The sequence below is a fragment of the Puntigrus tetrazona genome, chromosome 3 (assembly GCF_018831695.1).
Source record: "Puntigrus tetrazona isolate hp1 chromosome 3, ASM1883169v1, whole genome shotgun sequence".
NCBI lineage: Eukaryota > Metazoa > Chordata > Actinopteri > Cypriniformes > Cyprinidae > Puntigrus > Puntigrus tetrazona.
In genome coordinates this window covers 10,671,172-10,698,718 of record NC_056701.1, presented here as the reverse complement: position 1 = coordinate 10,698,718, position 27,547 = coordinate 10,671,172, and the positions used below count along the sequence as shown (strand labels likewise).

The 27,547-nt window shown below is 36.1% G+C and overlaps 4 protein-coding genes and 1 long non-coding RNA gene across 5 annotated transcripts; 3 read left to right on the top strand and 2 right to left on the bottom strand.

Moving 5' to 3' along the window:
- Positions 1–178: 178 nt before the first annotated feature.
- LOC122333995 (GTPase IMAP family member 4) lies at positions 179–5,021 on the bottom strand. Its single transcript, XM_043231867.1, has 3 exons — positions 4,408–5,021; positions 1,177–1,935; positions 179–674 (listed from the first exon to the last, which is right to left on the bottom strand). Exons 1-3 carry the CDS (start codon positions 4,445–4,447, stop codon positions 586–588), a joined length of 888 nt encoding a protein of 295 aa, XP_043087802.1. The 5' UTR covers positions 4,448–5,021; the 3' UTR covers positions 179–585.
- On the top strand, positions 3,215–9,300 carry LOC122334019. The gene is made up of 2 exons (XR_006248708.1): positions 3,215–3,470; positions 9,036–9,300. It is a non-coding gene; the product is annotated as an uncharacterized LOC122334019 (long non-coding RNA).
- LOC122334013 (amine sulfotransferase-like) lies at positions 5,055–9,300 on the top strand. The gene is made up of 6 exons (XM_043231884.1): positions 5,055–5,217; positions 6,189–6,394; positions 6,536–6,662; positions 6,736–6,830; positions 7,214–7,388; positions 7,476–9,300. Exons 1-6 carry the CDS (start codon positions 5,076–5,078, stop codon positions 7,592–7,594), a joined length of 864 nt encoding a protein of 287 aa, XP_043087819.1. The 5' UTR covers positions 5,055–5,075; the 3' UTR covers positions 7,595–9,300.
- Positions 9,301–11,187: 1,887 nt separating this feature from the next.
- Positions 11,188–19,705, top strand: LOC122334005 (amine sulfotransferase-like). The gene is made up of 6 exons (XM_043231876.1): positions 11,188–11,390; positions 12,344–12,549; positions 12,706–12,832; positions 12,905–12,999; positions 18,479–18,653; positions 18,741–19,705. The coding sequence occupies exons 1-6, from the start codon at positions 11,249–11,251 to the stop codon at positions 18,857–18,859; spliced, it is 864 nt and encodes a 287-aa protein (XP_043087811.1). The 5' UTR covers positions 11,188–11,248; the 3' UTR covers positions 18,860–19,705.
- Positions 19,706–20,037: 332 nt separating this feature from the next.
- On the bottom strand, positions 20,038–26,196 carry eif3d (eukaryotic translation initiation factor 3, subunit D). The gene is made up of 16 exons (XM_043235903.1): positions 26,071–26,196; positions 24,864–24,989; positions 24,711–24,756; positions 24,464–24,600; positions 24,298–24,383; positions 24,127–24,199; positions 23,262–23,383; positions 23,034–23,166; positions 22,772–22,919; positions 21,731–21,861; positions 21,527–21,612; positions 21,133–21,262; positions 20,909–21,051; positions 20,635–20,827; positions 20,235–20,328; positions 20,038–20,130 (listed from the first exon to the last, which is right to left on the bottom strand). Exons 2-16 carry the CDS (start codon positions 24,984–24,986, stop codon positions 20,117–20,119), a joined length of 1,659 nt encoding a protein of 552 aa, XP_043091838.1. The 5' UTR covers positions 24,987–24,989; positions 26,071–26,196; the 3' UTR covers positions 20,038–20,116.
- Between the last annotated feature and the right edge of the window lie 1,351 nt (positions 26,197–27,547).

The window sequence follows — 27,547 nt, the reverse complement described above, 5'->3', positions numbered from 1 at the left end:
ATAAGCATAAAGGGACTTTTGAAAGCCACAGACTGATTTCAACAGAGAGATGATTACAAATTTTGCATCTTGCAGAAACCCCCCCCATCTTTTTATATTCCTAACAGACAACCAGAAAAACAAACACATGCAAATTTGTTTGCATATTAAAGAAAGTAGCCTAATTTTAAGATTCAGCTTCACTTGTAAAATGTCACCAAAAATCCTTGTTTTATTTAGTATACATTACATTTACATTTTTTTTTTAGATTTACACTTTTTTGACATTTTTGAAACCGTAAAACTGGCAAAAGAACAGTAGAAGTACAGTTGATGTTTTTATTTTATTTTTTTTTAAGTGCCATGATTCTTTTGCTACCATGAGCTTATTTTCAAAATATTACGACAAGGCATTATGACTCAGCTTTGAACATTTAAATCATCTAAAGTTACAAAGTGCTAAAGTTCATGTTCCTCATTTGCTAGTTGGTTTGGGGTCACGAGTTATCACTCTGGTGATGCGAAGCGATGATGGCCTCTGGTGGTGAGATGTAGAAGTTGCAGTGGTGGATGTTGGCGTTTTAGGTGAGGTCCTTTCTCCGTCGTTTACTGTTGTTTGCAGCTCTGGCGAAAGCTGCTTTTGCTGCTGAGAGGCTGGTCACTGCTCATATTGTACCTAGGTGAATATCTATTTCCTGTAGAAAACAAGTAAACATCCTCTTAGCGTGACTCTGACACGAACAATGGTGCTGCTGTTAAGAAAATGGGGACATTACCTAGACGCCATATTTAATTTAACGCGAATAAAAGGCTGCGAGGGAAAGACTGATTTTAAGGCACCTGACATCAGTTTCCTGTCGAGAATTAAACTTGACTTTACTTTGACTAAACAGAATCAGTGATGCAGACTTTCTTCAAATGTGAGAAATGATTTCATATTACGAATTAAAACATAAATGCGAAGTAAATGGAACTATTTCTGAAATAGAAAAAGTAATAATAATAATAAAACAATATGTTTTACATTTTACATGAAACTTTGATTGCTTGAGTGGTTCTATATTCTTAAATCTGCCATTATTTTTCACGCAAATGTAATTCGCCATATTTTAATTTATTTTTTATATAAAACAATGAAGATTTTCTTCATGTCCATGTTTAATATCCCGAGTTTAAAAGAGAAGAACATTGTCCTACCGTCCACTCTCCGTTGGTCTGTGTTCCTTCTCAACCTTCTTAACTGTCTCACTTTTTCTATTGTCTCATCTCTTTTTTGCTCCTCCTTCAGTCTTCTCACCTCTTCTTTCTCCATTTCTCTGGCTTGTTCCAACACCTTCTCACTGGAGATCATAGTCTCCCCATTTGTAGCCATCATTTTCTTGATCTTAGCCAGAAGGCCAGCCACCTGGTCCTCCCCTGCTTTGGGATTGCTGTACAAAGCATGGAAACGGCCTCCGCATTTCTCAATCAGCCTGTGTAGCTCGACGTTTAACATCACTTCTTGCTTTAAGGTGGAGCCACGTAACTGCTTTCTGTCTAAGATGGTGAAGAGCACCAAGCTGTAACTCCAGGCATCTGGACCAAAGAGCTCTATATGTTCCTCCACTGCACAGCGTTCACGCGGGGAGAACGAGAATGACAGTGGGACCACCAGCAGCAGGGCATGGGCTCCAGGCTGGCACAGACTCATACTTCTCATTATCTCCTTCTTCACTGGCCATACTGATGCAGAGGAGCCACTGACGTTGAACCATTCCCACCCTGGAGTGTCAACCACTAGCACCTGCTGTCCTCTCACAAGACCCTGAAATGGGAAACTCAGTCGGGTCTTTACCCCAACCTCGTCAAAGGCTTTCTTGCCCATGATAGCATTACCAACAGCACTTTTCCCAGATTCTGTCACTCCAACCAGGACAATTCTCAGTTTAGGACAGTCCGAAAGACAAATGCCTTGTTCTGTGGATAAAAGGATAGACATGACAAAAGGCTAAATTTAAGATTTGTGTATTTAAATTGCATATAAAAATGTCAATAATTTCAGAGGCAGTTTTAGCATAAAGTAATAAACTTAATGCATAATTTTCTGCCATAAATATTGTGGCATAGTTTATTATTACTATTAAGAGTTTACATCTATTTGATTTTATTTAAAGCGATATTTCACCCCAAAATGAAAACTTTGACATCACTCCCAAACCTGTAAAACCTTTGTTCATCACATTTTTTTTTATATATTTTGGATGAAAATCGTGACTATCCCATTGTGACTGACCCATTCACTGCCAAGTATGAAAAACATATGAATGTTACGAAGTGACAAGAATAGTTAGAAAATAAAAATAAAGAGTTTATTCAATAATTCGTATCCTCTGTGTGTCTCTGCATCACAGTAGCGCCACTTTGAAGAATATCCACTGAACACAAATGCTGTTCTGTCAGCGACGCCACAAGTACCGTAAATTCTGGACTCTAAGCCGCTACTTTTTTCATAGGTTTTGAACCATGCGGCTTATACAAAGGTGCGGCTATTCTGCAGATTTTTCCCCACCGCTAGGGGCGCTCTAACCGGAATTAGAATCAAAACTAAGACAAAATAAATGCAAAGAAGAATACGCTAGTTCCTCTTTAGCAGATATAAGTCGGTAGAAGCGGATAGAAGGACGACAAATTACCAATCCTGTCAAACTCTATCTTTTCAAATCCTCACCCCTTCATTATGGAACCCACACGAAGAAGTTCGTATGATGCAAGTCATCGATCTCGCTATACAAGAAAGACACCGCGCTGCTGCTCGGAAGCTTAGCGTCAATGAGTCTATGGTGAGACGCTGGAGGAGGCAGCGGGAAGAGCAAAACTTTTTAAATAGAGCGGATGCGGCTTATAAGCAGGTGCGGCTTGTTTATTTTTTTATTTTTTAAAAAATAGAGCGGATGCGGCTTATATGCAGGTGCGCTTTATAGTCCAGAATTTACGGTATATGCTGTTTTTCTTCAAATCAAAGCAGAAGTACACATAGAAAACATACTGACAGTTGAAAGAGTGAAGGAAGTTTGCATCTAACAGATATTCCCTGAAATAGTGTTATGGTGATTGTGGTAATGGATTATGGAATGGAGTCGTTATTTTTATTTTCTTTGTGTACCAAAAGTATTTTCGTAGCTTCATAAAATTCAGATTGAAACTTAAAAGTTGGACTATTCTGACAATGTTTTTCATACTTTTCATGGGGGTAAGAGCATGCCTTTTAAATAATCAAAATTCTAAAATACATTTATTCAAACAGCTGAGAATGACAATTATTTTGTTCAATTAATATTGGAACTGTACATAGTTGTAAAACAATTGTGTAAAGGCTACATTCAATTATTTAAAACATGTAAGATTTAAATAAATTTGATTAATTGATGATAAATGTATGAACCTGGTTATTGTAAATTATGTAAATGATGGAAATTGTATATGTAATTCATATGCATAAATCCTAAATTTAGGTTTCGATTTCTTATGTTATCTCCATATATTTATTTATTTATTTAGCATCAGAGCTTATTTTACAATCATGACTGTACACTACATGATAACATGGAAGGGTACAGGCTAAATAAATGTATACAAGGAAACAGTAAGCATAAATAATATTTTAGCATATGGCATTTTATTTACCATAAACTGTTTAAGTTAAATGACAATATTATGCTGCTTGGTCTGAACTGGAAGCAGTAAAGACAGTAATAAAAAGCCTGTATGAATATCAGCTGCTGGATATTGAAATTATTGCTCCCTTGATAATAGTATTATATAATAAGAACACACCAGACTGGTCTGTAGACACTAATTGCTTCATTAAATTTTAATTTGGTTCATGCCTTATTGATTTGGAAGTTTATTATAGGCCTTTTTCATTAAGTGTTACAAATATTACACACTATATATTACCAAACATCTGATGAAAAACTTATTTCACTGCCATGACTACCTATTGATGTCAGAGCTGTTAGGAAAAAAAAAAAGAATAGCTCTAAAGGAAATTCTTTTTTTTTACTAAAAGAGTAAAAAAAGTGTTACTGTACTAATGGCTGTGATTAAAAAGATCAAATTAATACATGTCTTACATTTACTTTAATCACTGAACCGTCCTTTTATAAAATGTAGTAAGTTCTGTAATAGCACTGATTGTAATAGCCTATCTGTAGTATAGCAGTTATTTGGATTCTTGCTAAATATTCTTGACAGTTTTGGTTACGAGAGTTTTTTACTATCTGTAATAGCCTACTCTCTAAATGTCCTACCGTACACATCATTAGCACTATAAAAGCCAGCTATATTAAACTATTGCAGTCCATGTTTTTACATGTGGTTACATTGATCTTTCAACAAATAATACATTTTAACTGTTTAAAGACAGTCCATCCAGAAGAGTGTACTGACCATGACAGAGGGATATTTCTGTAATCTCATCCATTCCCATCCAGTCTTTTCAGCGTTTTTCTGTGAAATGTGCTGCTCTCCTCACAAAGCTTTCATTATTTCCTGATGACTTGATCGTCTGCTACAGCTAAAACAGTTTGACTGTAAAATATTTCATCCGTCTTCTTATCTAAATATTGTTTTTCCTGTACATTGTCAGAGCAATCCTGTATCAGTTCTGATCAGGTTGTTTTTACAGCCTCTTTTACTGTCATACACATCCAAAGTACAAACTATGAAGACCACACCTGTTGCTTACTAACCCTTATGCTGTTTAAGAATTTATTTTTAAATCATTTTGTAGGTATGTAGGTAAGGTATGTATTAGTATTTAAATGTACATATTTGAATCTAACAGGTACAAAAGTGTACCTTTTGAAAGGTACCACCCCCAGTGACAGCTTTTGTACCTTTTATTTCTAAGAGTGTACAGTGTTCATGTAATTATGTGTAAATATGCTTTTTTTTAGTCATAAGTTCAGAGTTCAGAGATATTGTCTCTGTGGTATTATAATTAATTATTAACATCCACTCTGGGATGTAGAAACAAAATTCAGCTTTCACGCTGATTCCAAAGGTCATCTTCCCATTTTCTCCACATTGCAGGTGGAAAGAAGTAAAACGGCATAATGGAAACACTTAACAACTATCTAAGTAAATATAAGGGCTATGTTTTTGCAAAAGGTGAAACCACTGCGGAGTACATCGACTCTCTTCAGCATTTTGAGATTCGTGACAGTGATGTTTTTCTGGTGACATATCCCAAATCAGGTACGATTAAGAATTGTTGCAACCTTTCCATTCAGAAATGTGTTTTTCTTGACATAAATCAATGTATTATACAGAGTTTTACCAAAGAGGAGCAAAGACTACAGATTGCATTACAGTTTAACAACATTTATATTTACATTTAGTCATTTTGCAGACGCTTTTATCCAAAGCGACTTACAATTGAGAGTACAACAGCGATTCATTTTTTGAGAGACAAACAGACAGAGTAAGTGCTTGTAACACCCAGTCACAGGCAGTGTTCAAATTAGTACAAACCAGAAAGGGAAGGAATAAACAAGGGGAAGGAGAAGTGAGAATAATTTTTTTTTTTTTTTTTTTTTTAAGATGAGGTCAAGTATTGCTGAAAGAGGTGAGTTTTCAGCTGTTGTTCAACAAGCAACAACAAAGATAATTATTCTTATTCAGAATTTGTAACTCTTGTGTTGTCCTCTATATATGCTTTCCAATTGAAAGGTTCAGGAGATGAGCTATTTGAGAGAACTGGTTTGTCATTGGTTGATATATATTCTCTTCATTAGTCAAGATTGATTTAAATTCATTCAAAGTTATAGAAATTCTAATGTAAATTATGCCTGACAGTTTATGACAACTAGACCAACCATTTTGCATTTTCTGTAATGACTTATAAAATGAACTAATGACTTGCGGTTTTGAGGGGTAAGGCTAAAATGTGTTAACCTAAGAACATGCTGAACTCAGTAAAATCAAGACGTGTGAGTGTGTAGAAGACATTAGCTACGTTAAAAACAGATGACCACTATTTGGCCACAGATTGGCCATAGTTTCTATGGAGACCGCTCATAAATTTTTCAGGAGTAAGGTCTATAGATAAAAAGACTTTGACTTAAAGATAGATGCTGGACTAATAGCAAACACCACCTGTAACAACTGGTGTATGTATGTGTGTGTGTGATTTCTTCTGCTGAAACATGCTGAACTACATTCTTCAGGCACAATATGGACACAGAACATAATAAATTTAATTTGTGAGGATGCCACAGACAAAACTCAATTTCCCAACAATCTTGAGAAGATGCCTTGGTTAGAGTACCGTGAAGGCCGAGCGGACTACTCTTTGCGATCGTCTCCACGGTTCTTTGCCACCCATCTCACACCCAGACTGATGCCACCAGGCCTTAGGGGGAAGAAAGGAAAGTTAAGTATCAAGGCAGTCTCTTACATTTTCTTAAAATGTAAAGATAATTATTTCTGCAATAACATATGTGTTGTGAGCAACTTTTATGTTAGCCACTGTTTGGTCTAAGCCTCACTGCTTTTTGTGTGTTTTAAATAACAGATCGTGTATGTGGTCAGAAATCCAAAAGACAACGCCGTGTCATATTATCACTTCAGCAAAGTCTGGGCCAAGCTTGAGAAATACAAGAGCTTTGAAAACTTTCTGGAGCAGTATCTGACAGGAAATGGTAAAGAACCTTTTTTTTTGTATAGTAAGTGTCACTTTTTAACAGATTTATCAATTCATTCCTCATGTTTCAGTTGGCGGTTCATCTTGGTTTGATCATATCCAAGAGTGGCACAGTGAAGGAGACCAGTACAACATACTTTTCCTGTCATATGAGGATATGGTCATGGTGAGTAATCGCAGCCTCAAAAAATGGATTTGCAGGATGCTCTTTAATTCAGAATATTTCAGATTTATTTTACAACCCCGATAAGGAATTGGGACATTCTGTAAAATGCAAGATTTTCACTCACTTCTTAGAGATCGAATTTTGTTTTTGATGGCTGTAACACATTACACGAGAAGGACGACAACAATCACTTAAACCTTGTAATTAAAATCACAGTTGATGTGACAAAAGTGTTAAACATGCCTCTGTCTCAACATTTTTGGAATGTGATACAGCTATCAAAATCTAAATTTGTTCATTTTTTCCAAATACATTTTGGTTGGTCAGTGAAAATTTTGGAATTGGGGTTTTAATAACTTCTACCAACTTTGCACCACGTTCAGGATCTCAGGACAGCAGTGGAGAAAATCTGCAAGTTCTTGGGGAAAAATCTGGATGACGTTGCTATCACACATGTTGTGGAAAAGGCAACTTTCAAAAACATGAAGAAGGACCCAAAGGCTAACTATGAATTTATTCCTAGAGATCTACTGCTGAAGCCCCAATTCATGCGCAAAGGTCAGTAATTCAAAGATTACAATCTTGGGACATTGTAGGCAACTTGTATCCTCCACTTATTCTGTTATAATTGGTTGGCTGTTGCAGGCACAATAGGAGATTGGAAGAACACATTCACTGTAGCACAAAATGAAATGTTTGACCAGATCTTCAAAGAAAGAATGAAAGATTTTCCTCTGAACTTCATCTGGGACCTGGACAACTAAAAACATTCATGAGACAAAAGAACCAGCATTGCTTGCCCCTGGACATTAAACACCGTTTTTTTTAAACAGTGTTCTCCCACTACCCCCGCAATAATGTGACCACTGTGTGTACTTTATAATCTCCTATATAAGCCTTAAAATCCTGGCATTAAGGATGACATTTAAAAAAAACTAACAGTTGGAAGACATGATTAAGCAAATTCTGCCCAAGACATCAAGTTGACATCATCAGAAAAGAAGTGCAATTCTAGAGCAGAAACAAATGATCAGATTTTGATTAAAGATTCCAGATTCTGTCACTCCAACCAGGACAATTCTCAGTTTAGGACAGTCCGAAAGACAAATGCCTTGTTCTGTGGATAAAAGGATAGACATGACAAAAGGCTAAATTTAAGATTTGTGTATTTAAATTGCATATAAAAATGTCAATAATTTCAGAGGCAGTTTTAGCATAAAGTAATAAACTTAATGCATAATTTTCTGCCATAAATATTGTGGCATAGTTTATTATTATTATTATTAACAGTTTACATCTATTTGATTTTTTTTAAAGCGATATTTCACCCCAAAATGAAAATTTTGACATCACTCCCAAACCTGTAAAACCTTTGTTCATCCTCTGATTTATTTTTTTTTATATTTTGGATATCGTGACTATCCCATTGTGACTGACCCATTCACTGCCAAGTAAAGTATGAAAAACACATGAATGTTACGAAGTGACAAGAATAGTTAGAAAGTTTATTCAATAATTCGTATCCTCTGTGTGTCTCTGCATCACAGTAGTGCCACTTTGAAGAATATCCACTGAACGCAAATGCTGTTCTGTCAGCGACGCCACAAGTATATGCTGTTTTTGTTCAAATCAAAGCAGAAGTACACATAGAAAACATACTGACAGTTGAAAGAGTGAAGGAAGTTTGCATCTAACAGATATTCCCTGAAATAGTGTTATGGTGATTGTGGTAATGGATTATGGAATGGAGTCTGTATTTTTATTTTCTTTGTGTACCAAAAGTATTTTCGTAGCTTCATAACATTCAGATTGAAACAAAAAAGATGTAGTCCATCTTTTTTTCTGACAATGTTTTTCATACTTTTCTGGACCTTGACAGTTTATTTTACTTGACAGTCAATGGGACAATCACATGCCTCCCGGTTTTTATCCTAAAAAAGCTTTTACGGGTTTAAAACGACATGGGGGTAAGAGCATGCCTTTAAATAATCAAAATTTTAAAATACATTTATTCAAACAGCTGAGAATGACAATTATTTTGTTCAATTAATATTGGAACAGTACATAGTTGTGTAAAGGCTATATTCAATTATTTAAAACATGTAAGATTTATAATTGATGATAAATGTCTGAACCTGGTTATTGTAAATTATGTAAATGATGGAAATTGTATATGTAATTCATATGCATAAATCCTAAATTTAGGTTATCTCCATATATTTATTTATTTAGCATCAGGTCTTATTTTACAATCATGACTGTACACTACATGATAACATGGAAGGGTACAGGCAAAATAAATGTATACAAGGAAGCATAAATAAGCATAAGCAAATAAGTAAGCATAAATAATATTTTAGCATATGTCATTTTATTTACCATAAACTGTTTAAGTTAAATGACAATATTATGCTGCTTGGTCTGAACTGGAAGCAGTAAAGACAGTAATAAAAAGCCTGTATGAATATCAGCTGCTGGATATTGAAATTATTGCTCCCTTGATAATAGTATTATATAATAAGAACACACCAGACTGGTCTGTAGACACTAATTGCTTCATTAAATTTTAATTTGGTTCATGCCTTATTGATTTGGAAGTTTATTATAGACCTTTTTCATTAAGTGTTACAAATATTACACACTATATATTACCAAACATCTGATGAAAAACTTATTTCACTGCCATGACTACCTATTGATGTCAGAGCTGTTAGGAAAAAAAAAAAGAATAGCTCTAAAGGAAATTCTTTTTTTTTTACTAAAAGAGTAAAAAAAGTGTTACTGTACTAATGGCTGTGATTAAAAAGATCAAATTAATACATGTCTTACATTTACTTTAATCACTGAACCGTCCTTTTATAAAATGTAGTAAGTTCTGTAATAGCACTGATTGTAATAGCCTATCTGTAGTATAGCAGTTATTTGGATTCTTGCTAAATATTCTTGACAGTTTTGGTTACGAGAGTTTTTTACTACAGCGGGGGAAATAAGTATTTGACACGTCAGCATTTTATCAGTAAGGGGATTTCTAAGTGGCCTATTGACACTAAATTTCCACCAGATGTAGCCAACAAGCCAAGTAATGAATTCACATAAAGAAATCAGAGCATTTAATTATATAAGTTGAGCAATACAACTTGATTTTCTTTCTTTGAAACCACTTCATTGTTTCCTTGGCCTTGTGTTTGGGGTCATTTTCTTGCTGAAACGTCCACCCTCTTTTCATTTTCAGCTTTCTGGTAGATGGCAGCAGATTTTTCTCCAGAATGTCCCGGTACATTTCTCCATTTATCCTGCCCTCAATAATATGAAGTCTGCCAGTACCTGTTGCTGAAAAGCAACCCCAAACCATGATGCTTCCACCCCCAAACTTAACTGTTGGTATGGTGTTCTTGGGGTGGTGGGCAGTGCCATTTCTTCTCCAAACATGGTGTGTAGAATGACTGCCAAAAAGTTCAATTTTGCTTTCATCTGACCATACTATAGTCTCCCAATAATCCACAGGCTTCTCCAAATGCTCTTTTGCAAACTTTAACCGAGCCTCAACATGCTTTTTGTTCAGCAATGGAGTCTTGCGTGGTGAGCGTGCATGGATGCCATGGCGGTTTAGTGCATTGCTTATAGTTTTCTTTGAAACAACAGTACCTGCTGATGCAAGGTCTTCCTGAAGTTCTGCCCGAGTGGTTCTTGGCTCTTGGAGAACTCTCCTGATTATTCTTTGGACTCCTCGGACAGGGATCTTACGTGGAGCACCTGATCGTGGCCGGTTTATGGTGAACTTGTGCTCTTTCCATTTCCGGATAATGGCCCCCAGTGCTCACAGGAACATTCAGCATTCTGGAAATGCACCTATAACCATTCCCATCAAAATGCTTTTCTGCCTCCTGGATAATGAGAAGCCTTTATAGGCCATCATAAAGCAACCAATATCAATTAGTACTGATAGGGGGCAGGGTTTCTCTATCAATACTGACGGATTTTAGGTGATCTCCTGGCTTTCTATGCCATTTTGCACCTTGTTATCTTCATGTGTTCAATACTTATTCCCTGTGTCATTTCACTTTATTTATTATTGCTCAACTTATATAATTAAATGCTCTGATTTCTTTATGTGAATTCATTACATGGCTTTTTGACTACATCTGGTGGAAATTTTGTGTCAATAGTCCACTTAGAAATCCCCTTACTGATAAAATGCTGATGTGTCAAATACTTATTTCCCCCGCTGTATGTGTAAATATGCTTTTTTAGTCATAAGAGTTCAGAGATATTGTCTCTGTGGTATTATAATTACTTATTAACATCCTTACTTATTAACAACTCTGGGATGTAGAAACAAAATTCAGCTTTCACACTGATTCCAAAGGTCATCTTCCCAGTTTCTCCACATTGCAGGTGGAAAGAAGTGAAACGGCATAATGGAAACACTTAACAACTATCTAAGTAAATATAAGGGCTTTGTTTTTGCAAAAGGTGAAACCACTGCGGAGTACATCGACTCTCTTCAGCATTTTGAGATTCGTGACAGTGATGTTTTTCTGGTGACATATCCCAAATCAGGTACGATTAAGAATTGTTGCAACCTTTCCACTCAGAAATGTGTTTTTCTTGACATAAATCAATGTATTATAGAGAGTTTTACCAAAGAGGAGCAAAGGTTACAGATTGTATTACAGTTTTTTTTTTCTGATTGATTACATTTCTTGAAATTATGCCTCTTTTTTCTAAACTTATTATTTCTAAACTCATTTCTTCACACGTCTTATATTCAGATCAAAATGAAGCTCTCCACTCAAAACAACCTTTTCAACTTTGAAAACCCAAACTTTGCTCTCAGACATGATACACAACCCTCAAAACACACAACTCCCCAAGTGTTTAATTCCTTAATTTAACATACTACAGAGTACAATACAATACAGCAAACAACAAAGATAATTATTCTTATTCAGAATTTGTAACTCTTTGTGTTGTCCTCTATATATGCTTTCCAATTGAAAGGTTCAGGAGATGAGCTATTTGAGAGAACTGTTCACTGTCATTGGTTGATATATATTCTCTTCATTAGTCAAGATTGATTTAAATTCATTCAAAGTTATAGAAAGTCATCATTTGTAAATCTGAATCAAATGAGTAAGGATAGGTTTAGGAGTAGAGATATGGTCAAGACAACATTTTTTGGAATAAAATGATAACATATTAAATACAAATGTTCCAAGGTACAACAAAATGTGTTAACCTAGGAACATGCTGAACTCCATAAAATCAAGACGTGCGAGTGTGTAGAAAACATTAGCTACGTTAAAAACAGATAGACACTATTTGGCCACAGATTGGCCATAGTTTCTATGGAGACCGCTCATAAATTTTTCAGGGGTAAGGTCTATAGATAAAAAGACTAAAAGATAGATGCTGGACTAATAGCAAACACCACCTGTAACAACTGGTGTATGTGTGTGTGTGTGTGTGTGTGTGATTTCTTCTGCTGAAACATGCTGAACTACATTCTTCAGGCACAATATGGACACAGAACATAATAAATTTAATTTGTGAGGATGCCACAGACAAAACTCAATTTCCCAACAATCCTGAGAAGATGCCTTGGTTAGAGTACCCTAAAGGCCGAGCGGACTACTCTTTGCGATCGTCTCCACGGTTCTTTACCACCCATCTCACACCCAGACTGATGCCACCAGGCCTTAGGGGGAAGAAAGGAAAGTTAAGTATCAAGGCAGTCTCTTAAAATGTTAAGATAATTATTTCTGCAATAACATATGTGTTGTGAGCAACTTTTATGTTAGCCACTTGTTTGGTTCTAAAATCATAGATTTGTTTGGTCTAAGCCTCACTGCTTTTTGTGTGTTTTAAATAACAGATCGTGTATGTGGTCAGAAATCCAAAAGACAATGCCGTGTCATATTATCACTTCAGCAAAGTCTGGGCCAAGCTTGAGAAATACAAGAGCTTTGAAAACTTTCTGGAGCAGTATCTGACAGGAAATGGTAAAGAACTTTTTTTTTGTATAGTAAGTGTCACTTTTTAACAGAATTATCAGTTCATTCCTCATGTTTCAGTTGGCGGTTCATCTTGGTTTGATCATATCCAAGAGTGGCACAGTGAAGGAGACCAGTACAACATACTTTTCCTGTCATATGAGGATATGGTCATGGTGAGTAATCGCAGCCTCAAAAAATGCCAAGTTTTTGCAGGATGCTCTTTAATTCAGAATATTTCAGATTTATTTTACAACCCCGATAAGGAATTGGGACATTATGTAAAATGCAAGATTTTCACTGACTTCTCAGAGATCGATGGCTGCAACACATTACACGAGAAGGACGACAACAATCACTTAAACCTTGTAATTAAAATCACAGTTGATGTGACAAAAGTGTTAAACATGCCTCTGTCTCAACATTTTTGGAATGTGTTACAGCTATCAAAATCTAAATTTGTTCATATTGCCAAAATACATTTAGGTTGGTCAGTGAATATTTTGAAATCGGGGTTTTAATAACTTCCTTCTTCTTTTTTTTTATTGACTTTTCTTATAACCCCGAAAACAACTGATCAGGTATACAAGCATCAACCTTTCCATAATTACCAGTTCAATTTACAGTTTACACTTGTATAGGTAAAAAAAATTAAATTAAATAAATAATAAAAAAATAATAATAATAATAAAACTAAATACATTTTAAAAAAATAAATAAAAATAAAGTAAAACATAAATAAATTAGTCCCAGACAGTATTTACAATGCCCAAATCAATACAACAGCAAGTCTACATTTACATGATATTCATGTATGGTTCCCAAAGCCGATCAAAGTCCCTCCGCTTGCCCTTTGCAATATAAGTTAGTCTCTCCAGTCCGATACAGTTCAGTATTTCCTTCTTCCACATTTTCAAGGATGGTGCATCCACACTCCTCCAGCACAATGCAATAACTCTCCTAGCTTGAAGGAGACCAAAATCTAGAAGCATAGTCTGCTTCAAAGTAGAATCGAGCGGATATATTCCAAGTATACAGAGTTTAACATTCAGAGGAATTTTATCCTTCAGCATGTCCGACATACATTCAATAACTTCTTTCCAAAAACACTGTATTTTTTGACATTCCCAAAGGCAATGATATAGTGTGCCTTTTTCATCAAGACATTTAGAGCATACATCTGGGATGTAAACAGATATACAATGAAGTTTAACAGGAGTTATGTAGGTTCTCATTAACCATTTGTATTGAAGTCATTTAAACCTTGTACTTATTGCTTGCATTTGTGCTTTTAGACATGCATTATTCCAGTCTGCCTCATCTATATCTTCATGCATATCCAATTTCCAAGCATTTAATTTATCCAATGTTGATTCAGTGCTGTATTTGACCAATAAATTGTAAAAGCTAGATATATGCCCCCTTCCTTCTAAATTTTTAAGAGTTATTTCCTCTAGCTTTGATAAAGATGGTATACAGCTTGTCTGTTCCATTTTTGATGACATGTAACTTTTTAACTGTAAATATTTAAAAATGTTTTTTGGGGATTGAATATTTTCGGCATAAGAGATCAAAAGAAAGTAAAACTCCATCTTCATATAAATCCATAATTTTCTGAATCCCTCTTGTATTCCACAACTTAAAGCCTCCGTCTTTATTACCTGGTATAGATTGTGTATTACCCCAAATAGGAGTAAATTGGGACAGTTTTGGCATGTCCCCAATATGTTTATGTGCAGCATACCAAATTGAAATTGTATTTTCAAGAAAAGGATTTCTTGTGTTCCGTTTCAATAACTTAACATCTGAAGAGTATACCTAAATACATTTTTAATGGCAATTCTGGGGTGTACGATTGTTCAATGTCCACCCAAGCTGGAGGTGGTGTTGTATGAAAATAATTTAACGCTGAAGTCAGCTGGGCTGCCATATAGTACCATCTGAAATTAGGAAGCTGTAGCCCTCCCCTTTCATAAGGTAAATGTAAAAGTTTAAGACGAAGTCTAGCTTTTCTGTCGTTCCAAATAAATTGGGCACGTAGTTTGTTAAGTTTAGCATAAAATGCATTTGGTAATGGCAATGGAAGTGTTTGAAAATAGTATAAAAATTTTGGTAGAATAGACATTTTTATTATGTTAATTCATCCAATCATAGATATTGGTAGATTTGACCATTTCTGCAATATCTCACTAGTTCTGTCCATCAGGGGATCATAATTTATTGGGATTATTTTACTAAGGTTGGGAGTAATTTTAACCCCTAAATAACTAAAACCATCTGTAGTTGTCATGAACGGGGTGTTTATTATAGGTTTAGGTCTTTCTTCCTTATTGAGAAACATTAATACTGACTTAGAATTATTAATTTTATATCCAGAAAAGTCTCCAAAGCTTTCAAGTAGTCTCATCATATTAGGAATACTACTTTTCAGATTTGTCAGAAAAAATTCTTATATCATATGCAAATAAAGAAAAACGATGGCCCCTCCCTCCAATTATAATACCTGATACTCCTGTATGGGCTTTTACCGCCATGGCTAAGGGCTCGACTGCCAACACAAACAGCAGCGGGGACAAAGGGCATCCTTGACGGGTAGATCGTTGTAGATTAAAAGGTTTTGAGATGATGTTATTAGTTAAAATGTCAACCGCTGGGTTTGTGTATAGAAGCCGAATCCACTTGAGAAATGTTTCACCTAATCCAAACCTTGGAAGCAGATCAAAAAGATAGTCCCATTCTATCCTGTCAAATGCTTGACGCGCATCTACAGATAGCATTGCTGTGTCTTTTTCATTGTATGTCTCATATAGTATATTCAAGACTCTTCTGATATTATGATATCCTTGTCTTTTTTGTATAAATCCTTGTTGATCATCAACAATTAATTGGGGGAGATATTTATCTAATCTTCTAGAGAGCGCTTTGCACAGTATTTTTGTATCACATCCCATTAAACTAATTGGTCTGTAAGATGAACACTCAGTTGGAGACTTATTTGGTTTTAATATTAAAGTTATGATGGCTAATCTTAATGAATCTGGGAGGGTTTTTGTCCTAAAAGATTCCTCATACATATCAAGCAATGATCTTATAAGTTGTCTCTTAAATGTCTTATAAAATTCTATTGGAAGCCCATCCGGTCCTGGCGCTTTACCGCTATTTATATCTCCTATAGCCTCACTAAGATCTTCTATTGTTAATGGGCTGTCTAATGCTATTTTCTCATCTTCCGATATAGTTTTAAATTGCAGCTGGTCAAGGAACAATTTTTGCACGCTTCTATTACCATTATATTCTGATTTGTATAGTGTTTGATAGAAATCTCTAAAATGGTTATTTATCTCTATTGGATCTGTAGTTAGATTGCCAGACATCAGCTTTATACTATTAATTGTTCTTTCAGATTGCATCTTCTTTATCCTCCATGCTAACAGATTACCTGCTTTTTCCCTCTGATCATAATATGTTTTAGCCACTTAATCAGTTGTTAATTTATCATAGTTAGCTCTCATGATGGATAAATTATGTAGCTTCTCAGGGTTATTGTCAATACTAATTTCAATTTAATTTTTTTTTATATGATCTTCTAATATTTGTAGTTCTTGATTATGGTGTTTAGCTTTAGCACTTGTATAGCTAATAATTTCTCCCCTTATGTAAGCCTTAAATGCTTCCCATCTAATACTTGCTGTAGTTTCATTTGTATTTAGTTCAAAGTATTTATCAATACAACTCTCCACAAATATAATAAATGCTGGGTCCTGTAACAAAAAAGCTTGTAGCCTCCATCTAGTATCTCCATAGATACTGCTGCATGGTCACTAATTACTATACTATTGTACCAGCAATCTTTTACATTAGACAATAAGTCTGCAGATATTATAAAATAGTCAATTCGTGAATGAGTTTTATATGAGCTTGAATAACAAGAATATTCTCTTTTTTTTGGGTTCAGCATTCTCCAAACTTCAATTAAACTTAGATCTTTCATATAATCAATTAATATTTTCCTAGTTTGTATATGAGTAGTATCTATTTGAGTGGGTCGAGGGAACAGTTAAAATCACCTCCAATTATATTAAATCCCTCCAAATCAGAAACAATTAAAAATAATTTCACAAAAAATGATGGGCTGTCTATATTGGGACTGTAAATATTTATAAGATTTAGCTTTTGTGTCAAAATACTCCCCTGAACAATTATATATCTTCCAGAAGGGTCTTGAATGGTTTTAGTAACTTGAAATGGCAATGATCTATGGATGAGGATAACTACTCCCCTTGCATGAGAACTGAAGTTTGCATGAAATATTTGGCCTGGCCATCTTTTACTCAAGCAATGCATATCTGATGCCATCAAATGTGATTCCTGCATAAACGCTATTTTAGATTTGAGATATTTTAGCCTGTCCAATACTTGTTTCAGTTTGACCAGTTTTCTCATTCCCCGGACATTCCAACTTGTAATTTTAATATCTAAACTATCTTTTAACTTTGTTTTCTCCATAAATTACTGTCTTGGTATATAAGATAGAAATAAATAAATACATAACCAAAAAAAAAAAAAAAAAAAGAGAAAAACAACAACAACAAAAAAATATACATAAACAACTCCCATCCCCTCCCACACTCTGTGTAACAGGCTGTTACACTTTCAACTCTAGCATTCTCAAAGTAGATGCCAACCCCTCCCGTTAACTGAAAATCTGAGGGACGCTGATCCACGATAATTGAGGAGCAACTAGCCAGCATAGCTCAGCTCAAGATCCCAGCAACAGCCCGCTCCTTTTACCAGTGCAACTTAAATGTGCAATTCAACTTATTAAATTAAATTTCCCTTTTAACACTGTCTCAGCTGAGAGGTCCTGCGTGAAAGATATCTTGACCCCATCGTGCATGATGTCACGCCGCCTTGATTCACGGTAGACGAATTCCTTCTCCTGAAACTTTAAGAAGCGTATGAGGATAGCTCTGTTTAGGTTGGGCTTCCCGGACGCTAGCGTGCGATGGTCAACATGTCGCCCACGAATTCGATGAGTGTTTTCTGGCCTTCGGCGCCATCACGTATACCATAAAGACGGAGGTTTTTCCTTCTGCCCCGGTTCTCCAGGTCATCCGTCTTTGATTCGAGATAAACGATTCTTTTAATGGCCGAGTCAAGCGAAGCTTCTGTTTTTTCCAGTGACTTTTCCGTATCGTGAATACGGCCTTCAGCCTCTTCGATACGTGTTGCGTTAGAAGAAAAGAAATCTCGTTTTACACCTGACACTTTACTTTCCAAAGCAGCTGTTGAGCTCGCCATATCGGTCAGACGAGTGTCAATATTGTCCAACTTTGTTCCGATTTCTGCTCATATCGATTTCAGTTCTTTCAAAACTTCGGCTAAGCTATCCATTTGGTTATCTTCCACTTCACTCGGTATACTCGGCGAAGCTGCTTTTACGCTAGTCTTGCGTCCTCGAGTAAAGATGTCACATTGTTTAGTTACGGAAGGTTTTGACATATCAACGCGATATTGTATTAAAAGATCAGCAATGTATATTAAGGGGTTTTTTATATTAAATCGTGCACGGCTACTCAGAGCTTCTCTGCTAAGCTGCCATCTTGGTCCCAGCCACGGTTTTAATAACTTCTAAAAACTTTGCACCACGTTCAGGATCTCAGGACAGCAGTGGAGAAAGTCTGCAAGTTCTTGGGGAAAAATCTGGATGACGTTGCTATCACACATGTTGTGGAAAAGGCAACTTTCAAAAACATGAAGAAGGACCCAAAGGCTAACTATGAATTTATTCCTAGAGATCTACTGCTGAAGCCCCAATTCATGCGCAAAGGTCAGTAATTCAAAGATTACAATCTTGGGACATTGTAGGCAACTTGTATCCTCCACTTATTCTGTTATAATTGGTTGGCTGTTGCAGGCACAATAGGAGATTGGAAGAACACATTCACTGTAGCACAAAATGAAATGTTTGACCAGATCTTCAAAGAAAGAATGAAAGATTTTCCTCTGAACTTCATCTGGGACCTGGACAACTAAAAACATTCATGAGACAAAAGAACCAGCATTTCTTGCCCCTGGACATTAAACACCGTTTTTGTTTTTTTTTAAACAGTGTTCTCCCACAACCCCCGTAATAATGTGACCACTGTGTGTACTTTATAATCTCCTATATAAGCCTTAAAATCCTGGCATTATGACATTTAAAAAAGAAGAAAAAAAAACATACAAAACTTTAAATTGGTTTTTACATTGCCTAAAAGTTTAGTCTTGAAGAAATCGGATTCATGTTTAAAGTCATATTTGAACCTGAATGAACCATAAGTTGTTGCTGTCCTTTTCAGAATGGTGACATGATGCCAACTGAAACAGAATTTTTTTTTTTAATTTTTGCAATGACGATATTTTGTGTGTTAATGCTCGGAACTGAAACCAATTATTTGCACGCAGGTTTTTAGGATCACCCTCCTGTCATCTCTCACTCACAGCAAACTAACGGTTGGAGGACATGATTAAGCAAATTCATCAAGACATCAAGTTGACATCATCAGAAAAGGAGTGTAATTCTACAGCAGAAACAAATTATCAGATTTTGATTAAAGATTACCACAACAAACTTTTAACTTGAACAGATTAATTGTTCACTTTAAGACTAACAATATGCACTAACAAAATAAATATGATACATATTGATTTTATATAGATATGTGACCCTGGAACACCAGTCTTTGATTTGGTCAAGTGAGATTTATACATTATAAAAAAAAAGAATAAGCTTAATATTATGTATAGTTTGCTAGGATAAGGCAATATTTAGCTGAGATACAACTATTTAAAAAAGTGGGATATGAAGGTGCAAAACAATAAAATCAATTGAGAATTTCACCTTTAAAGTTGTCCAAATGTAATGAGTTGCAATCAGAAGTTATTATTATATGTAGAATATACAGGCCCCAAGTGAAAACTCACTATGCTTTTGAAAGACACTTCAAGATACCCATTTCATCAATATGTTTGTTCCCTGCGAATCGAACCCGTGGTCTTAGCATTTCTAACACAATATTTTAACAATTGAGATTAAATTCATCAGCATGAATTCTTAAAAGGATCATTCATATTGCCTTCAAGCTGCAGATCCTAATATATATATAAAAAAAAGTGAAGGGCATTCGAACCTGAAAGTACTCATTACTAAACAGAGACATGGACACAGTGAATGAATAATCAATTATCTTTATTCAGCTCTGACAGCATTGAAACACATCATACAAGCGAGCTGTGGTAGTTAATGATGCCTTAATTGTCTTCATCTGTTGGGGGAAATTAAAAGTGCATCAGAAACAAAGGTAACCAGATAAAACCAAAAAAGTATGGAAAAAAGGCACCGAAGTGAAAACCAATCCGTTATCCTCACCCTCTTCATCTTCTTCCTCATCCTCATCGTCCTCCTCTTCATCTTCATCCGAGCTGAAGGTTCCATCAGGCAGGCTGTACACCCTAATTACTTGCTGTTAGGGAAACACACACACACACAAAAAGATAGAATGCATTATTAATAATCTTGATTTCAGAAAAATACTTTGAAGTTGCCAAGGTAATTCCTACTGGCACAGTAAAACAGCAACTAAAATTAACACCACTGATACCACGCAGTCTATTTTCTTTCAGCTCTGCCGTGTTCATAATAAAGAATGTTTATATAAAAATACAACAAAATTACTTCTTAATAGCCAGGTGGAGCTTCCTGGTTTGATGCAGCAAATCAAATATCGACAATGCAACAGACTTAAAACCCAGCACAGCTTCCTTCTTACCTTATTAGGGTCTTTAAGGATGAGATATTTGCCCTCCTCCAGCTTGCGACAGATGTCGATCACGCAGCGCAGGATGCCCCAGGCATTCTCCATGCTCAGGTTAATTTGGCTAGCAAACTCGTTGGGTTTAAACTGCTGCGTACCCAAAATGACATGCCTAGACGAGTCCTTGACATGATAACGGGAGACGTACCTAAGAGAGAAAGACGTTCAGTGAGATACCAGAAAGGAAATGGCTAGAAAAACTGACACCACGTTTTTTTTCGCTACTCACCCTAATTTGAGGTACTCCGATCCCGCGAGAATGGCACAGCAGGTCCAACGGGCCAATTTGTAACTGTTGTTCTTCAGCTCTGTGGCCAGAACCGCTCCTCTCTGGGAATCCAGTTTCTGTCTCCAGTCCACTCCATTACAGTACTGTAAAGAGCACAGAATTATATCACCCGTATCTCCAAATACAGCCAAATACTACTCTCCAGCTCTCTTAGTGCGTCTTACTCTGGAGTCCCACTCATTGAGTGTCTTGACATTGACGAAAGAGACTTCTCCATTTGCGCCAGTCATCACTCCATCATGCTCACAGCGCACCATGAGGTCAATGTCTTCCCCCAGCTTCCACCTCCGGTACCTGGGAATCAGTCAGATAAGGTCGCTATTTTGAATTTTGTGCACCCATAATATGTGCAAATATATAATCCGCGTCATCATTTTAAGATCAAACACTGTGTGTAAAAAAACTCAATCCTTTAAAGCCACACATGGGACAAAAGAAAACTAAAGAAATAAGTAAAACATAAGGGAATTTTAAACATTTTTAACATTTCAGCCTCTCAAACAAATTTCATGATAAATGTTACATCTATAAACTGTATCTATAAAACTCAGCACAAACCTGTAGGCAACAGATGCCACCTCACTCTTCTCCATGTCCTCCTCAACAAATGGGTTAGGATTGGGGAACTTGTACCTCTCTCCTCCCTGACACCAAAGCCGGAAAAAAAACAGTCACACAAATATCCGTGTGGGAAAATGTATCGTATTCATGTATCGTGTTAATAGGCGATTTAACAACAAAGTGTGAAAAACACGAGCACACCATTCTGAGGCACTGCTGGCTGAAATTGTGGTTGATGTAGGTGGCCTCCATGGCCAGGTTTCGGGGGGAGTTGAGGGAACTGCCCTCGTCCTGAGGAGGCTCATTCGCCGTCTCGCTAACTGTAAGCAGGTCTACAAAGGAAAAAAGTTTAAGCATTAAAACGGCACAGATATTACTTTATGCATCAAAAACACTTCATGCAGGATTTATCAGAGCTTGACAGTAAAGTGTTTTTTTTATTTACATTAGTTTTCGATAATTAAAAAGCATTTTTATCTCTGGCATGAAGGCTGCTAAAACAAAAAAATTCTAACATTTCTTTACTGCAACGTTTTGTCAGATACAAATATGTTTTCCAGCAAATGTTACGAGTTAATAAACATCGGAAATTATTTTGGGCAACATAAATTGGCAAAACCAGCTTGGTACCTGTATTTGTGACATTTAAATCTGCTGAATTTGCAAATACGAGTGGTCCAAAACCAGTACTGAATAAATAGTAACTAATGTAAATAAAATAAAACAAATCTTCTCAAAACAGGCAGAAATTAATTTGAACAAAGAATGAACAAAGCGGCGTGTCAATTTAAAGGTTAGTGTTAAAAAAACCCTGAACAGACTAAGTACAGTCTATATTATTATAGCTCTCTATATGAACCATATAGACTTTATTCAAGCAACAGATACTCAAATATTTTGCAGAAAAATGCACAATACACCACCAAGGGTGAATTTATTATGTATATTAACAACAATTTGGGATAAATACGCTATAAAAAAAACCTACATGGGCAGCACAGCAGAATTTTAAACGCTGCAGCCAGTGTTCATTTATTCATAGAAAACAATGCATTGCAATTTTAAAGATGTGGCACGGAGTGCTTCTCGTCTGCTGTGCGCCCACTAACCCTGGGCATTTCTTTCACATCAAGGCAGGTGACAATACAAGCGCTCAAGTTAAATCAGAATATGGTCAGCATGAAGAATCTACAGCCTTTGACATCCATCGAAACGAGTCACTCATCTGAAGCACATGCTTACCGAAATCAGAGTTGTCCCTCTTGTCAAAAAAGAGCTTGTTGCCCACACGCTGAACAATGATATCCCAGGAGTTCACAGAGCGTGTGCAGCACATCAGAGTTGCCAGGATGGCATCGGTTGCAAACACGTTGCCCTGGGTTTTTGCCAGCTGTGGATGTCGTTTTCAGAACAAGATCAATTAGCACAGACACTTATAACAGAAAGAGAGACATTTAAAAGACTGACAGCTGAAGCGATCCTGTGCGAGTGTGATGTGGAGTACCTTGCGGATCACTGGGTCATCAGTGGTGGTAACAGTGTGGAAGATCCTCTTGATGCTCTTAAGTGGCTTTTCATTGCGTGTGGTGATGCGATCGAAAGCCTTGTCGTAGTGCTCGAGAGCTCCGCAGCACTCACTGAGAAAAAGAAACTCTGTGAAGGACTCCCTCGAGAGCAACGCGCTCGTACAAAAATGATTTGTCCGTGACATGAGTAACATCAGAGTGCTTACATGTCAATCGGGTCGGCCACGTCCATGTATCTCATTTTCATGAGTCTGGGGAAGTCCATCTCCTCCTTCACCTCCCAGTCACTCCGCACCTCCACAGAGGAGTCCCTGGGTTTGAGCTGGGCCTGAGGTCACGGGAGAAGAGTCCGAATTAATGCAGAATCATATTTAGCCAATGAAGGTGCAGGTAAGTGAAGAGTTTTGTTCCCAACTCAACACTAAAACTAGGTGATGAATGAATCATTTCACGATAACAGTATCACAATATAGTCGTTTTTGCCTTAAGCTGAAGTTTTGGTTACACTTTAATTTTAAGGTGTCCTTTTTGCAGTGCAATTATACATTTAAATACTGAGTAAAATTAATTACATGTACGCACATTATGGTTAGAATAAGAGTTACTTGCATGTAATTTTGCATAATTTCTTATTATCATTATTACAGTAAGTGCATGTGTTATGAGGACACCTTAAAATTAAGTGTTACCAACTTTTCTTATGAAGAAAAACATCAATGCAAATGCAAATAGACGGAAATATAATAAGAACAAAAACTGTACCAATAGAAACTAATGATGAGCAATACGACACAAAAACAGAACAAAGACGCACAGAACAGTACATGAAACATAAACATGAAAATCTTCAGAAATAAAATAGTCAAATCCAAAAACAAAATGGCATAGTTTTCATTGCACGCTTTAAATATAGACTTGGGGATTGAATGAAAAGTCAAATGCTGAAATAAGACGACGGTAAAACAAAAAAAAAATTGAGACCTAGATAAGAAAATTAATGTGGAGGTGAAATGCTGTGATGCTGGAGATCAAAGAAAAGATGAAAAGAGATGAAACTAATGAATTTCATACCTGCGACTTCTGATCCCACTTCTGCCGAACTCCAAATTGCTTCTGGAATTTCTTCTGCAAACGCATGCGGTCCCTATTCCAAGAAAGATAAGGGTGAGTGCATGTTGACAGGCCACAACTAAATGTTTTTGGGGGGTTTTTTCCCTCCCCTGCTGGATAAGAACAGCTCACCTTTCCTTCTGCTTGGCGCTCTTAGGCAGGGTCTGCATGTTGAACTGAGTAAAGGTTCTGCGATCTTTGTCTCTCCGAAGATTCCTCTGTAAAACAGAAACACAACGTTAAGAGTTTAAGAGAGGTTGTAATAAGAGAGCGAGAATGTAAATGTTCAGAAACCCACCTGAGCAAAACGCATACGGTTCCTCTGATAGGCAGTCTTCTGAGTCTTGGCAGTATCCACCAACTGGAAGCTAGCCTCATCCTCCTCGTGGAAATAAGCATACTGACTGCCACCTCCAAACTGAGAAGAGTACTTATCTAAACAGAACAGAGAACAACCCTTCTGACTGATAATCAAAAAAGAAAGGCCAAAAAAAAAAAACTGCTGCTGGGTAAATACAACTAAACATAAATGTGGCAACACTCACTTGTGTATCTCTTATCCTGGTATGTTGCGCCAGTCCAGTCTGCTACCTGTGTACAAAAATAATAGCAATTGACTTGTTGGGAAAAAATACAATTATTATTGTCCACATTTCAGAGTTGATGGGATCGACTAGGGAATAGTAAAGAGAAATCACCTTTCCAAGTCGGTCTCCCTTACTGAAAGGCTGGTAGGGCATGTCTTTAAACTTCTCAGGAACAGCACACGGACCCCATCCTGATGGGTTGTCCTGGATCACAGGTGCGTGGAACTTTGCCATTGCCTTAAAAAAAAAAAAAAAAGTACATAAATAGCAGTATAAATTAAGGCAGCATTTAAGAACATCTCTACATATTATAAATATATTTCTATTATTCCTTCTGTCTCTTATGTCTAAGCACCGGCTTTAGACTAAATACGACCGACATAATCAGTATATTAAGCAAAAAAAAAAATCTAATAATGCAAGTAAAATGGTTGTATTACAGCATATGACGTAAAATAATAATACAGTATAAGCAAAATAATATATACAGTATAGACAGACTGGTCTACAGTTAGCAGTAATAAAAACAGAACTTCAAAAACAATAAAAAAACTACAAAAATTATTGTTAGGTAAGCGAGGAATTTAAATTATAATATATGTATAACCACACCATGTCTTTTATTTAGAAAAGGCAATACCCAACACACTACCTATGCATTTTATTATTATTATTATTATTTACAGTCTCTTGTATATACTGTATCTGTATATAAACTAGTTTGAATATTTTATCTATTTGTAATGCCGGTTCCGGACACATGACCTAAAGCTTTGCTCTCATTGGTCAGCGAGTATTCTTTTGACTGATGAAACAAGAAAAATCGAAATACAATACGAAAAGACGATTCAAATTCGAAATAAAGAATAAATGGGTTAAAACGAATAAAACTGCGCTTGTGCTGAACAGGACTTCGGATGCTTACTCATACGATCACTGTGGCCTCTGTTCAGAGGCATTTCTACGACATCCTCCAAGATTTTACGAGCGGCCATGATGAAAAGTACCGCCGCTAACGCTAAGTCACACACAAGAGCCCTTCCCTGCCCCTTTGACTTTTTTTTTACATTCGTGAAAGGCGTATGTTTCTACATTTCTACAAATGTCACTGATACTGTGTCAACAATAGAGACTGTTAACAGCTGCGCGGAAGGATTGAGCGCGTGAAACCAGCTGATGCATTCAGCAGCAGCGCACATGCTTCCTCTCATTACACGAAAACTAACTTATCTCAGTCATTTTCCGCGAGCTTCAGTTTTTCGCATTTGCTCTTGGCGGTTTTAATACACTAACTGAGATCATACCTCAAAAAACGTACCTTTACTGGAGCAGAAATTCTTATTGATTCAAGAATGCACGACAACTCCCAGACGGTGCGGTGAGAGCCCGTGCCGTAAAGGAACGCGTCACTCCGATTTTACGACACTTCACAAGTAAAATAAAAGCCTGCCGTATTTGTGTATGTCTCAAAAATAAAAGTTCGCGCAGAACTTGAAAATGATTTGCATTTATCTTTTTCATGTTGTTGAATTAAACTAGGTCTTTGGAGTATGTGGTAGAAACTAAACATTAGTCTAAATATACAAACAAGCAACTCACAGTTTAAACCACTTAAGTGTAAATGGACCATAATAAGTTTGTAGCCTACATTACACATTTTTATTACTTTTGTCTGATGCCAGTGTACCTGACGGATGTATTATTTGTTGGATAAAGAAATGAACTCTGTTGACCCCGCCTGTGGACTTTTTTGGTATAAAGATTTCAGATTTCAGAAAGAGATCAGTTATCACCATCAATGGAAGGAAAGCTGTGTGAGAAGCTGTCTTTATCTAAACCATGCATTATGTAAGGCTACAGTTACTAATAAACTTACAACGAACTGGAGAGCTGAGATTTTAAGTCATTATTTTGCTAACCCCCAACACAATATTTATTTCTTTTCTTTATTTCTTTCTCTCTGTGCATGTGTGTGTGTGTGTGTGTGTGTGTGTGTGTGTGTGAGAGAGAGAGACATGTATGTCATTCCTGGTATTCTGTGCCCTTTGTGTTCCTGGTAAAGATCATGGTCTTGTTGCTGTAAAAATATTGTAAAAATGTTAAAATATTGATTTCAATACTGTATTAAACATAAATAAACAGAAACATTTTTCCTGACTCATTTTCATTACAACTATACTTATGAGTTTTTTGTCCACCTTTTATGTACATATTATTCTATTAAGTTGGTATAACAGTTTTTTTTTCAGCATTGAGTAAAATTCGATTAACATTTTTTTTTCTTTCAAAAATTAATATTTTAGGTAGAAAGTGATTACGCTGGAGAGCCTCAAAACCCACTCAACTCTATTCATGTGTGTCAACAAGGCATGTGTTCTGCAAGTTGACTTAACTGTAGTGTAGGCGGCACAGATTGAGGATGTATTTGAGCCAAGTTCCTGGACTCCTGGAGATAAACACGTTTACACAAAAAAAAGTGGTCAAGAAGTCCCTAAAGAAGGCGTCATGCAAACGCAAACAAAAAGAAAAACACAAAACAAATCCAAACTTTGATGAAAGTACTTCTACGTCATTCATTAACAGTGCGTTTGCATTCTTATAGGCCTGTCTATCTATCCATCTATATATATATATATATATATATATATATATATATATATATATATATATATATATATATATATATAAACACACATACAATTTTCTGCCGGATTTTTTTATGTATGTAAATCGTAAATTCGTAATACTCACTACCAGCCCCATCAGAAACATTTCCTCTCCTCTATACTACACAC